At 34.6% G+C, this 14,046-nt stretch overlaps 1 protein-coding gene across 5 annotated transcripts; it reads right to left on the bottom strand.

Moving 5' to 3' along the window:
- Positions 1-362: 362 nt before the first annotated feature.
- On the bottom strand, positions 363-13,897 carry LOC106154763 (DNA damage-regulated autophagy modulator protein 1). 5 transcript variants are annotated; one of them, XM_013529229.3, is made up of 8 exons: positions 13,601-13,897; positions 12,650-12,800; positions 12,066-12,209; positions 11,489-11,556; positions 10,946-11,088; positions 10,453-10,630; positions 10,157-10,245; positions 363-2,591 (listed from the first exon to the last, which is right to left on the bottom strand). In XM_013529229.3, exons 3-8 carry the CDS (start codon positions 12,194-12,196, stop codon positions 2,394-2,396), a joined length of 807 nt encoding a protein of 268 aa, XP_013384683.1. In that variant the 5' UTR covers positions 12,197-12,209; positions 12,650-12,800; positions 13,601-13,897; the 3' UTR covers positions 363-2,393. The 5 variants fall into 5 exon arrangements, with proteins under 5 accessions (XP_013384683.1, XP_086855474.1, XP_013384682.1 ...); XM_086999348.1 differs by having other exon boundaries at positions 12,538-12,800; XM_013529228.3 differs by having other exon boundaries at positions 12,682-12,800; positions 13,601-13,895.
- Between the last annotated feature and the right edge of the window lie 149 nt (positions 13,898-14,046).

A 14,046-nucleotide genomic window follows, 5' to 3' on the forward strand; every position in this document is an offset into this window, starting at 1 on the left:
TGACACTGTGCTTGCAAACTTTCAAGGACAAATCCACGTTACTTTTTATAAGTAACCTTGTGTAATCGCGCATTATTGCTGCCAGAAGTTTTTTTTTATTTCTGATCATATCGTTGAACCAAACATCTTAACAGGAGGGTGCCTTTGGGCCCTATTAAAATTAAATTTAAAAACTTGGAAATCCGCTGGGAAAAATCACATTTGTAAGTTTTTTTTTTTTTTTTTTTTTGCAATTCCTATTTTTCAATCATTTCTATGGTGAGTGTCCCCATTTCAACCGACAGTAGCAGACCAAATACCAGGCAAACAAATCCAGGATTAACTGCATCAATCTCTCATTCATCTCCTCAACAATTACCTCATACAGAGTATATGCCTCAAAGCTTTAATGAAATACATTTTAAAAATTTATATTAATTACGTAGAAGCGCACTTATAATTAACTGTCAATAAATGGGAAATAGCTGCTTTCCAGTTCATAAACTGAGCAGTACAATTATCCTGCAATGGAGGTTGCTCTGTTATTTGTAAGTCACATTTTAGTGATCTATAAATCATCATTCATCATTGTCTATGAAAATTTAGTAAAAAAAAGGTAAATGAAGCGAAGTTTGAACTAGTACCATCAATGCATATACACTGGGATATGTACCATATGTAAAGATTATACTACCATCGTTGATTTCACAATTTCCTCTCCTTTACCCCGTTGAATATATATGGTTACACAGAATATATGATAATGTATACAAGTAGCCAGAATATTTATGCAAACTGAATAATGTTCACAAACAGATACAAAAAATGTAGAATGTTTCTTGGAAGGGTTGGCTAAAAGGTTTATTGCACCATAGTGCTTGGGATAACATGGATGAATAATTACTTTTCTTTTACATGTAAGTAGCTAAAAAGATATAAAGTGCACCTCCTCTCAACTAATGGCTGTTTTTACCAGGCCCTTTCAACTGTTATGTTAATCAGGCAGCCACATATATTTTATTTAATGTCACGTTCCAGGGGCGGATTTAGGCCGTCTTCTGGGTCTTCCAGAAGACGGTCAGATTTTCAAGTTTACATTGACGGGTATCCAATTTTTAATGTTGGAAGACGGTCAAAATTGGAGGATGAATCAACAAAGATAATTTGGAAGACTGTCAGTATATAGCTCTGGATCCGCCCCTGCATTCATCATCGAACTAACTTTCTCTTCTTGGAAATGACACTATAGTAACAAACACTGTCTGGGGTAGCGCTAGCAATTTTTTTTTTGCTTAGCCAAATCACCACATTTTTTTCAATTTGTAATCAAAATGGTTATAATCTGGCTTAAACATATCAAATCAAGCCCTTTTTCTTTAGCCATTTTAAGTCAGTTTTAGCATTTGGCTAAATTGGCGAGTGTCAGCGCTACCCCAGACAGTCTTGCTAATCTGACGTGATGCTTAACATCACTGTAGATCTACCACCCAAATGTAACAGATAATTAGTATGCTGAGGACAGTGCTCAATCCACATTTTTGCTAGTTCAAAAATTACATTCACAACAGAGCATAACTTACTCCATAGCAACTGCATGGTGGCAGAAACAGAGGAATTTAGGTATTGCACAGATGTCCCTTAAACTATGAAAATGGCAGAAAAATGTTCACTTCAATATATATATATATATATATATACTCATCATATGGAATTATTTTTTAAAAGACATCATTACAATGGAAATGCATGGCAAGAAGTAATGTTTGAGCAGATAACAAAAGACAGAAAATCCTCATGTAAATTCTGCTTTCCTTCACAGTACCAACTTGATAATTTTCTTACATGTGTGCTTCAAGAAGCATATTTACATTCAAGACTCATTTTTTTTTTCTGAACAAATCTCCTGCACTCACTTGTTAATGTTTGAGGCCACAAAACAGTACGTAATTACTTGATCTTTTCAATTGGCAAAAATTACCAAATTTTCAGATACATAATGTTACAATCACAAAATAATATTTTTTTATAGCATTTGTGATACTTAAACTGCATAGAATAGAACTAAAGAGTAGCCTGCTTTTTTAATTTTGTTGCTACCACTCAATAGGAATGTTCTAATTTGCAGAAATTAAGAACTAAAAATATAATACCTGTAAAATTCACAATTTACCAATTGAAAAGAATGAGTTACATCTGGAATTAGAAAAATAGATATCATGTATAAAATGATATATATTAAATAGAGGTCAACCTAGCTATTTGTGAGCTGCTGTTACTGACCATGCTATAAACTGGCAATTTATCTTCCATCAATTATGTACACGTTCCCTGATGACCACTAAGTAGATCTGGGATAAAACTAAAAAAAAAAAGATCTTCTGATAATAATAAAATCAGTCTTCTCTTTATCCACCTTATATCAGAAGCTGTGTGGTCTCATCTGGACTTCTCCTTATATTCACTGGTTCTTCGTCCAAGTGTGACACCTGTAAATGGACCACAATGCCGAGGTCCACTTTCTGAAAGTCTCGTATGTACGTGAAGAAGTAGAGCAGGAATGCAATGGACATACACCACTCTGCAATGGTGCTCACCACATGAGGTGCGTAGCCCTGGAGAGAACGAGAAAAAAAATATATATATATATCTTCATCTAGAGAATCGGTCACAATCTCTAATAACATTCTAGGACTTCTTTCACTAATTACTGAATATTTATTGTATCTCATGCAATTACATTGCTAATTAGGGCTCATTCCCAATGAAACTTACCATTCTACGTAGATGGATCCAACTCTGCGGGGACTCACGCTGAATGCAGTCAGTTAAAAAGATTATCAAGCCTCCATTTGTTCCCACCATATACTTGTATGGTTACCAACTTTTCTGAATTCTACTCAATGCCAGGAGGAGATGTGTTAATCTGTTCATCTGATTGCATTCAGCCAGAGTCCTTGTGGAGTTGGATCCATCTATGTAGAATGATACTTTCATTGGAAATGAGCCCTTAAACTTGGAGATAGAGAGAGGCAAGGCAACTGACTGACTGACTGACTGTTCATCATATGCTAATGCTAAACTCCATCTTCACAATTAACAGAGTTGACCAAAATTATCTTTCAGGAGTGCCTGTCAGGCAGCCACAACCAAAATGCCAGTTGTGGTGTATATAATCTGTTTTAGTAATCTTAGTAAAGGATCAGAAAATATAACTTTATTTATCATTTAAATAATATGAATAAAAAGATAAAACTGCAGTGGAAAAAATATTTTTGGTAGGGGAAGGTGGGGAGAGGAGATTGTTAGATTCCCATTTGGCATTACAGAAAAATGTGTTTGGTTAAGAAATGGGTCTAACTTTTTCTCCATTTAGTGATGTGTTGTATTCAGTTAAACATTGTTTATGTGTGTGTGTATATGTGTGTGTGTATAGAAAGTTTTACAATCACACATAAATCACAAGAAATATAAAATTGCTCATTTCCTGTGAAGAAGGCAATTTTGGCAATAAACCCCCCCATGTGTTTCATGCCTGCCTACACAGGTAAAATTGGCACATTAACACATGACATCATTACGCTGAGATGTGGGAAGTCATGAGAGTAAAGCATGTAATGTTCACATAAAAATTCTGTCAAAGCTGCACTCTCAAAATAAAGTCAGCACATTTTATAAACTTAGACATTTTGGAACTGGAAATTGGTTTTAAAAATCCACTTAGGATATGTTCATACCAACTTCAGTTGACACCTAATATAAAAAACGGGTGAAGAAATCAGTGGCATGATACTGATCTGTGCACGACAAGCAATGTTATCAGGAGTCTAAAGAAAGAGAAGGAAGGTCAGCTGTACTTTTAAAGCACCAGACACAGGTTCTTTCTTTTGTTCAGTTGCAAACTCCCTACACACACATGCACACACACACACACACAGACATGTAAACACACACACACTCACATACACACATTCTTATGCTCAGATGCTCACACACACATGCACACTTACACACTAACACATGCGCACATGCAAACACACACACACACACACACACACACACACACCAGATGAAAACAGCTGTGGTAATGTAAATCCCAGGCACAGCCAGCTAATAAGGATGTCACAATATTTCTGCTGTGAATGAGCCACATAAACCACAAACAAGGAAGCAACAATTTCTAAACAGTAATTCATTCTCAGTTTTCCAAGAAAATTGGCGAGAAAAAAAGGTCATCAAAATAATCAGTTAGGATATTTGAAGACGCAACTGGATCAAAAAGTTTTCAATGTAAGATTGTGGCTTCATATTTGTCATATTTCTTATTTACATTCATGATTTATATAATAACAATGCTTACATAAATTTGAGGGTACAGAAAAAATTGCTTATACACACATGCTTTTGAATCTATATGATACATTACTGCCTGCAGCATATACCAGCACTGTTTTCTGAACAAAATATTTTTGAAAGAACATACTAGTAGCTGATACAAACATTTGCAAGCTTTGTCACCCAAAGTTTGAATGAACAAAGGATTTAATCTATTTAATTTTTGACTTTATCCAAACACTGCCAGTACAAATCAGTCACATTCAAGAACTTTTCAATACTACATGTCTAACATAACATGTATGTGAAAAGTTAAATACAGAGCAGTTAAAAACTATGAATTTACACTTTTAAACATATCATTAGCAAATAAGCCTTTGTTAAAGCATGTCTGAGAGAATTATTTGCTGTAATGTTTGGTTTTTGTCCAAATGTAGATGATCCTTCCTTGCTAAAGCCATATTTCATGATGAGCTCATGTTCCGGGGTGAGATCACCATTACAATGCCAGTAGCAACTCACATATACAGTTCTTTAATGGACATTAATTTCTTAAAATGGAGGAAGAAAATTTCCAGAAGAAAAATTCAAGTAACTGGTCTCAGGAAGTATCTGCAGATGGCTGTTAGCTCCATAACTAACACATAATAGTCCAATTTTGGGGTGGAATTTTTTGGTACATCAGTAATGCTCACTTTGAAAAAAAAAGCCATTTCAGAATTTACATTTATTCCATACACATTTAAAACAAAAACAAACAAAAGAATACTTAAATCTAAAGAATAACAAGGCAGCAAAGCTGTCAAATGTACAGACAAAAAACAGGAAATAACTATGCACAAAATAGGCTACTGTCAATTCTGATGCAAAAGTACATTATGTTAAACTGCAAATTCAACATCAAATTTTAATTATGCTCAAGCAGCACCCAAAATTGTGTTTTCTTCTATTCTGATGCAATATTACATACTGGTTAACAGCATAATGACCGTCAATTTTTAATAATAAAATATACATGGATTTTCAGAAAATGTGACTAGCATGGGTCTTCAAGCCCGTGGAACTTCAAAGTTACACCTTGAAAATGCCAATATGTGAAAAATTAAATTTTCACAAAAAAACTGTTTAACTGGCAGTAAGAATTACCAAACAGACTGCATTGCCTACTGAAGCTGTATTTTAGTCCCATGTTTCTTTCCTGTAAGTTTGAGAACAGTAAGTGACATGGTTTTTCTTAAATGGTCATCATGGGGGCAGTGCCCAAAATAGTTTTTTTTTTTCAAATTTTGATGCAATATTACATAATGTTTAACAGCATAATGATGAGTATTATGGATATTCAGAAAATGTTACTAGCAAAGGTCTTCAGGCCCATGGAACTTCAAAGTCACAACTTGAAAATGCCAAAATGTAAACAAGACAGCACTGTTCTGATTTTTTTTTTCCATTTTTAACAATTTTTAACATAAAACAAAATTAACAGTTTACTGCCGTTTTTATATGATCAACTAAAAAAATTGATGAGATGGGAAAAATATCAATAGAGCAGTGTTAAATGTCCAATTTCTTCCATTCTGAGATTCTGAACATAGTGAATGTCAATGATTGAATCTGACAAACTGCAATGATATGAGTTTATTTCCATTTTTTGAAACTTTATTACACAATACAAGATAACAAGTTTACCATCATTTTTACATATGTTGTAAAGATGCAGGAAATGCCAAACAAACACTTTTACTTATCTAACTAATTAAATAATGAAACATGCATGTTAACATGCCTAAGAATTAAATCTGAGGAAATGTGAAAAAACAGCATTTCTTCAAAATAATGGCCCAATTAAGCTGATTTTTAAACTCAACCTGCGTTTTAGCAGGAATGACCACTCCTGTGAGTTTACTGACAATTGGCCTATCTGTTTTTCTTATTTTGTGTTTACAGTGTTGCATATATGCTGAAAAGTGAAAAAAAAAAGCATAACTAAAATAGTGGCCCGATCATGCCTATTTTCTAACTTGACCTGCGTTATAGTAAGATTGATTACTCCTATGAGTTTCATGACAACAGGCCTAACGGTTTTCCTTGAAATGTGTTTACAGTGTTGCATATATGCTGAAAAGTGAAAAAACAGCATAAGTTCTACAATAATGGCCCGATCATGCTGATTTTCGGACTTGACCTGCGTTTTATGGATATTCATCAGCTCTGTAAATATACAGCCAAAAAGTAAAACTGCCTTCCACTTATCGCGTTTACAATGAAAGTGCACGGCGACAGTGACAGTGACGGCAACGCCAGCCACGACAGACGCAGGTGATGGCAATATGTACAGACACATCTGTACATATTTACTGTACTGTTTGAGAACAGTAAGTGACATGGTTTTTCTTAAATGGTCATCATGGGAGCAGTGCCCAAAATAAGTTTTTTTCAAATTTTGATGCAATATTACATAATGTTAAACAGCTTAATGACCATCAATTTTTAATAATAAAATATTAGTATCATGGATATTCAGAAAATGTGACTAGCAAAGGTCTTCAGGCCCATGGAACTTCAAAGTCACAACTTGAAAATGCCAAAATGTAAACAAGACAGCACTGTTCTGAAATGTTTTTTTTCCATTTTGAACAATTTTTTTAACATAAACAAAATTAACAGGTTACTGCCATTTTTATACGATCAACTAAGAAAATTGATGAGATGGGAAAAATATCAATACAACAGTGTTAAATGTCCAATTTCCTCCATCCTGAGATTCTGAACATAGTGAATGATTGCATCTGACAAACTGCAATGATATGAGTTTATTTCCATTTTTGACACTTTATTACACAATACACGATAACAAGTTTACCATCATTTTTACATAATCAACTAACAATTTTGTAAAGATTCAGGAAATGTCAAACAAACACTTTTATGTATCTTATTAGTAAAATAATAAGACTGTTAACATGCCTAAGAATTGAATCTGAGGAAATGTGAAAAAACAGCATAACTTCTAAAGTAATGGCCCGATCATGCCGATTTTCGAACTTGACCTGCGTTTTAGTAAGATTGATTACTCCTGTGAGTTTCATGACAACAGGCCTAACGGTGTTCCTTAAAATGTGTTTACAGGGTTGCATATATGCTGAAAAGTGAAAAAACAGCATAAGTTCTACAATAATGGCCCGATCATGCTGATTTTCGAACTTGACCTGCGTTTTATGAATATTCATCAGCTCTGTAAATATAAAGCCAAAAAGTAAAACTGTCCTCCACTTATCGTGTTTACAAGGAAAGTGCACGGCATCGGCGACGGCATCGGCATCGGCATCGGCATCGGCATCGGCGACGGCATCGGCGACGACAGACGCAGGTGATGGCAATATGTACAGACACATCTGTGTCTGTACATAAAAAGTGTCACTACCTATATAATACCACAGTGTCATGTGTAAGTATTAAATGATATCTTCTGATAAAAAATGGGATTAACGAAATGAATAAGAGAACGTGTGAGGAGCAATGTTCGGTGTCTCTTTCTCCCTAACCACAAAAGAGGACACAAAACTGTATAACAGAAGAAATGCAAAGTGACCTTACAGGGGCGTTTTATTATAACACAAACACATGCCCCAACACTGAGATGAAGCAAGACACATTTAATCCTATAGACACACTTACTTCTTTCAAACATGTCTGAGTAAAAATTTTAAAATGAGCCAGAATCACTGAGCTCTATACCCAAATATTCTATGCATGATTTCATCAGTCTGCGTTGAAAAAGTGTCAACACGGTAAACATCTTTGTACCTCACTTTATTCATGTACACGTAGTCTATGAATTTGACCTTGATTTTTTTATGACTCTTATGTTCATTTTATCTTTTTTATTTATGGGTGCAATTGTCAACACATCAAATTTGACTGAATGTTAGCAACCCAGATGGATGAAGTTTAATATAAAAATCAAGTCACTCTGAGGAGATTGAGCACTGTATATATATATAACTATGGAGTTCTGTTAACATACTCACACATTAACACAAAATGTGTATTCATGTTTTGACCTCTGACATACTATTAGGTTTTTATCTTTTACCAATATTAAAATATTCATTACTCTTTGTATTAAGATATGAAGAGTCAGCTTTAAATTAAACCACAAATAAATATTTAATTAAGTTATTAATAGCAGACTACTTAGCACTTTTGTCATTCAGTTTAAGTACTTTCATCATTCAGTTTTTGATAGTCAGATATGTGAGGTGTACATGTAGGCATAACCACCCACATAAAACGTGTCCCGTGTCAGCAGCTCTGTTAAAACAGTTACAAAACAACATCACGCTAAGAAGTGAAAGAAATGTGAGTCACTTCCACACACTGTTAATAGCACAAACATTGAATGATAAACTGTTAAATCAACACTATCCATTCAGATATGTATCCAGTATGTGTGCTTTGTGTGTGTGTGTGTGTATGTGTGTGTATGTGTGTGTGTGTAAGTGCACATCTGTGTTAGCTCATAAAATGTGATAAAAAAAGTCCAAGAACAATTTCTAGGAACTTATTTTTCATAGAAAGTGAAAGTGAAAGATCTCCTCATTTCTAAAAAAAAAAAACAAAAAAAAACAAAACAAAACAAAACAAAAAGAAAAAAAGAAAAAGAAAGAACACATTTATGCTGAGACCATAAGGGTAAAGTATGAGGGTGAGATCAATCTATTTACGAATGAAAATCACAAATTTAAATAATACTTCTAACAACTATGTGAGCACCCAAATAACACTAAGAGTACTTCAACACTTTAAAAAGCAAAAATAAAGGTATAAATTTCTGTCTGTCACTTTAAAAATAAATACATTTCTTTTCAGCACAATCCATACAAATGTTGATTACCAAAAACAAGATAAAAATCAAACACAAGTCTAGTGGATAACTTTTTATAGTGAAGTGGGCTTTTTTACCCCCTTAGTTTACCCAAACTGAGAAATGCCATACAATCTGTAATCTAATCCTCACTCACAAGTAGTTTTTTTTTCTTTTAATTTTTTACTGAACTACAAGTAGGACAAAATTGCATCAGATGTGACATCTTCACAAACACGATGCTCACTTCACAGTGCACATCGTACAACTTCTCTTTCAATTTAGGGCTCATTTCCAACACCCAACTGTTCAGAAAATGGGATATGCTGTTGTTGTTTCTGACACTGAGGAGGTTATGTTTTTCGCCTTCATTCATCTATCTTTTTTCTTTCTTTCTGTCTGTTCATCACCAGCCTTACTCAAAAGTTATGGATGGATTTTGATGAAATTTTCAGGACAGGTGAGAAATGTGCTTAATTAACAGATATTAGATTTTGGTGGTGATTCAGTAATTAATTAATGGTAAATTATAATTTAATTATTTTCCTATCTGTCTTTAAGCAAAATTAAGCAATAAGTTATGTTTGGGTTTTGATGAAATATTTAGCACAAGTCAGGATTGGGCTAGATATTTGCAGTAATTAATTAATCAATTTTACAACTAATTAATAAAAGTAATTAAAGATAATAAGAATTGAGCAGAATTGGCAGATATGCACACTCTTGGTGCTTAAAACTTTTCTAGCTTATCCATATTATCAGAGCTATTCTGTTTTAACAGAGCTGAATTCATTCAATGTATGCACTGACAAAAATAAAAAACATGCACAGAACAGAATTCTAATACTCACCATAAGATGCAGCAAAAAAAGGGGGGGGGGCTTAATTTCTTCATCCAAAAAGCTCATTATTTCATCTGGGTATCATTATTAAATAATATGATATTTGATACAAAAACACACTTTTTTCCAGTGAACTTACCCAATCTGTAGGCTTCCAGTGTACTCTACTGTCTGGATGGTCTGGCATTGCATTCCACTCCACTCTAGATATAGACGCTGCTATGAAGGCTGAACACGGTGATAAGGAAAACAGTCAAAATATGATGGTAGCTAAAACTGTACTGTTAGACTATGACAGCTGTGAGGGAGGAAGACAGTAATTAAAATTTGAGGACCAGCAATTTCCAACTTTAAAAGGAAAAAATTGGAGAAAAAACAAAGAATATACTGAAGCTGCATATAACCTGAAAATCTTTTTTTTTCCAAAAAGGATACTAACAACCATACTGATGAGAGAAAACAATGAGAGAGCAAGGCGCCACCTGCAGATGTAGACTCCATTGAACTGTGGGTACATTTTGTAGGAGATAGCACAGTGTAGGAGGGAATACACCACACCACCACCAAATACAAGACCTGCACCTAGGAAGTGGACAACTTCAACTTTTGTTTCCTGGAAAATATATTGTATTGAATACTGAATAGAGTAATTGAATTTAAATGAAATGAATTGATTTGTAGAGTATCATATCATATCATATCATATCACAAAAATATCAATAGGATATTAAGGCACTTTTGGAGGGAGGTCCTCAGTTGGAGTCAAGCCAGAATTTTGAATTACGGAGTTCTAATTCATTTACTTACTGTATAGGTATGTATAGGTCCCATTGGATTTGATAACCAAAATCTGACATAAGGGTTTCCAAAACTGAAATCAGGAGTCCAAAACACAGTGAGATAGCAGTTGCTGTCTGATGACACTTACCTGGAAATTTGCAACCATGGACAGCCCTAATGACGTTAGAATTCCAAAGCCAGCAGCCACCTTGTTCAGAATATCAATTCCTCGATACTCATCACTTATGAACCCCTTCACCAGTTTGTAGCGAACATACATGGTTGCTAGTGCTAGAACATTGAAGAGAAAATGCCATGTTAAGAATGTAATACAAAATCCTGTACAGTTTGTGTGTGTGCTCACTGAGAGTATTTTATGTATGAAACGAAAAAAAGTTCAGTATTGCGTAAGTATTTAAATCAGATATAAGTTTATGTCCATGATCACCACCTGAGCTTCAGAGATAACTTGACACTAACCTCTTCACTGTAGCCTATCTTCATCGTGTCAAGTTACAGGCTACAGTGAAGAGGTTAGTGTCAAGTTATCTCTGAAGCTCTGGGTGATGATCACATTTTATTTATATTTATTTTCTAATATGCAAATACATGGTTATATTTTGTGTATTTAACAAGGTAATAAAAGAGTTCCTATATAAACCAACAGGTGTGCTTTGCTCTCTACACTCACATAGGAAGGCAGACAGGTTCAGGAATTGTCCAAATATGCAGCTCTCTGGCGCATTAGTTCCTGTGTCACTAAAATACAGATATAGAGATATGTTAATTATGAATCTTGTTATAAACACCTATACATTTCATAGTGTCTGCCCTAAAAACAAAAATATACTGTCTTAAAAATCTGATACATTGTGTTGCTTGTACATGTACATGTAGACTAACAGAAAAAATATCAAAACTTAAAAACACTGACTTCCTTATAAAGTTGAAAGGACACATTGCAATATGTGAACAGCAACTAACACATGCAAAATGTAGATGCACATTAATAACACACACACAAACACTTAGTCCCAAGTGAAATCTGGACAATGTCACACAATAAAATATACCATGAAGGCAAATTCAGTATGCAACAATCTTTTTAAGTCACACATGTAATACAACACCATAGCTAACAGTGTTGTATATAATATGTTATAACAACCTAAAAATTCAGCAATAGTGAAGTTCCAACAATGCACAATGATACAGCTGACACACGGTCACAACTAACACACTGTCACATCTACCACAGCAATGCTCACCTTATGTAGGGGAAGAACACCTCCACGTCATTTCTCACTACTGATATGATGTAGGTGCTGACAAATGTGGCAGTAGCAAGAACTCCCAATGAAATGGGCAGGAATCCCAAGCCAGGCCCAAGTATATTCATTCTTCATTAACCACTGGAACAGAAAACAATCACAGCAATTCAGTTGCATGCCTCTCTCTCTCTCTCTCTCTCTCTCTCATATACACTATACAGTACATGGCTACAATATAAAACACCAGGTCGTTTTTCTTTTTCTTGTGTTATGAACCTAGAGTGCTGCCATGTCTGGTAAGTGTATGGTCAGTCATTTCAAACTTAATTATCACAGTAAAATGGTATTTAATATAATTATCATAATATGTTTCAAATTGCACAGACTGATTGTGAAATGATTCTTGAATAGAAAAAAAATTTGCAAGAAAAATAAAATAAATTTGGCAGGAATATCTTGTACAGATTACCTTAAATCAATGCAATTAACGTGTTTCTCTCAAAACAGTCCAGCACATGACCACATACTCATGATGAGTCAACACACACTGGTCAGTCAGCAATTAAACTGAATGTACATACCACAATGACGAAGTCAAACGCCTTTGTTTTACCTCACAGTAGTCCACTAACGTTAAAACCGCAAGCACGAGGTTGTATGACTGTGATCTTTTTCTTCCCCCTGTACCACCTGCCTGAGAAACTTCCTGGTCTTGTGTCTCTGAGATCAGCACTATATTAAAATATCTGATGATCAATATTTGAAGTAATCGCCCCAATCTAACGCCACAACACAGCCATAAACAGGTCCTGGATGTGATTGATTTAGGTTACATTGACAAAACACCCATCGATCACTTCTTAATCACTTTCGTTTGCAGTTGTTTTGACCGGAAGTGTGACCCCTTATTTTTCCTGACTTTATCTAAGAAAGAGCAGCGCAACAGGTTTTAAAAGACAAGCTATTTTAAAAATCCAAGTTTCAAGGTTTATGTTTGAGGTATATCAGCGTGACACGCTTTTTCAATCTATATAATAAGATATAAATAGAGGAATTTCAGGCTGACATTGGTTCAAAAGACCAAAATGATCTAAGTAAAAAACTCGCGCATGCATTTCTGATGAAAAAAAGTAAAAATTCAAGTTAGTTCAATTTAAACTTTACGTAAGAGGCGATTTTCGTTATTGACAACCGTTATGATACTTATAATTTATCTGTTGCAAAGAAAACATTGAACACTGAGGCATGGATGGTTTATTGTCATGTCCACATTTTATCTCTAAATGTTCTATTATATGCACTTGGACAGTATTTTGAATGAGTGAATGAATGAGAGGAGGTACACATTGAACATTAATGGACAAGTTCTAAAAGTGGCTACAGTACGTGCAATCAAATTCCGTTCCGTAAAGTATTTTGCCGCAATGACTCCATCATCTCCTAAAGCATCTTTACTTTTTGTTAGTCTGATTCTAAACCCCATGGGTCTAGCTTGACCATATAAAAATTGTAAAATTGCAAAATTTTCTTACCTTTCCTCAACGTCCGCCTGTCCGTTATTATTATTTCTTAAATCCGGTTGGTCTTCACAGTGCAAAAATCGTATAACTACCGCCCTCTTCTTTTTGGTACGCGCGTACTGTTAATTCATAACCATAGCACAACCAGTACACACCCTTATGCAATTAATTACAGAGATTAAAATGCTTAACATGTTCGAAATAACGCCGCTAATACACAGCTTGTGGCACGAAGTAGTATTCCTTTCGAGCTTTAAGTTCAATGCTTCTTGTACACGCCATCAGAGATTTAGGTAGATTGCGGATTGTGTGTGTAGGAGCGGATCTGTGTCTAGATAATCAGGACAATGTAGGGTAATTTCACGCCAGCACGCACATTAGACCCTCTAATTACGGGTGTTGCCAATGGTTGATTGCATAACAAGCTGTAATTATAACTCTAATAACTCAACATTTAG

The sequence above is a fragment of the Lingula anatina genome, chromosome 1 (assembly GCF_051362555.1).
Source record: "Lingula anatina isolate TDL-2025a chromosome 1, LinAna3.0, whole genome shotgun sequence".
In the NCBI taxonomy this organism is placed as follows: domain Eukaryota; kingdom Metazoa; phylum Brachiopoda; class Lingulata; order Lingulida; family Lingulidae; genus Lingula; species Lingula anatina.

Coding starts and splice junctions, on each gene's coding strand:
- LOC106154763 (XM_013529232.3), bottom strand. CDS start 12,196: ATGAATATACTTGGGCCTGGCTTGGGATTCCTGCCCATTTCATTGGGA. Junction 11,557..12,065: donor GTGTTCTTCCCCTACATAAG/GTGAGCATTGCT, acceptor TCTGTATTTTAG/TGACACAGGAACTAATGCGC. Junction 10,631..10,945: donor CCATGGTTGCAAATTTCCAG/GTAAGTGTCATC, acceptor TATATTTTCCAG/GAAACAAAAGTTGAAGTTGT.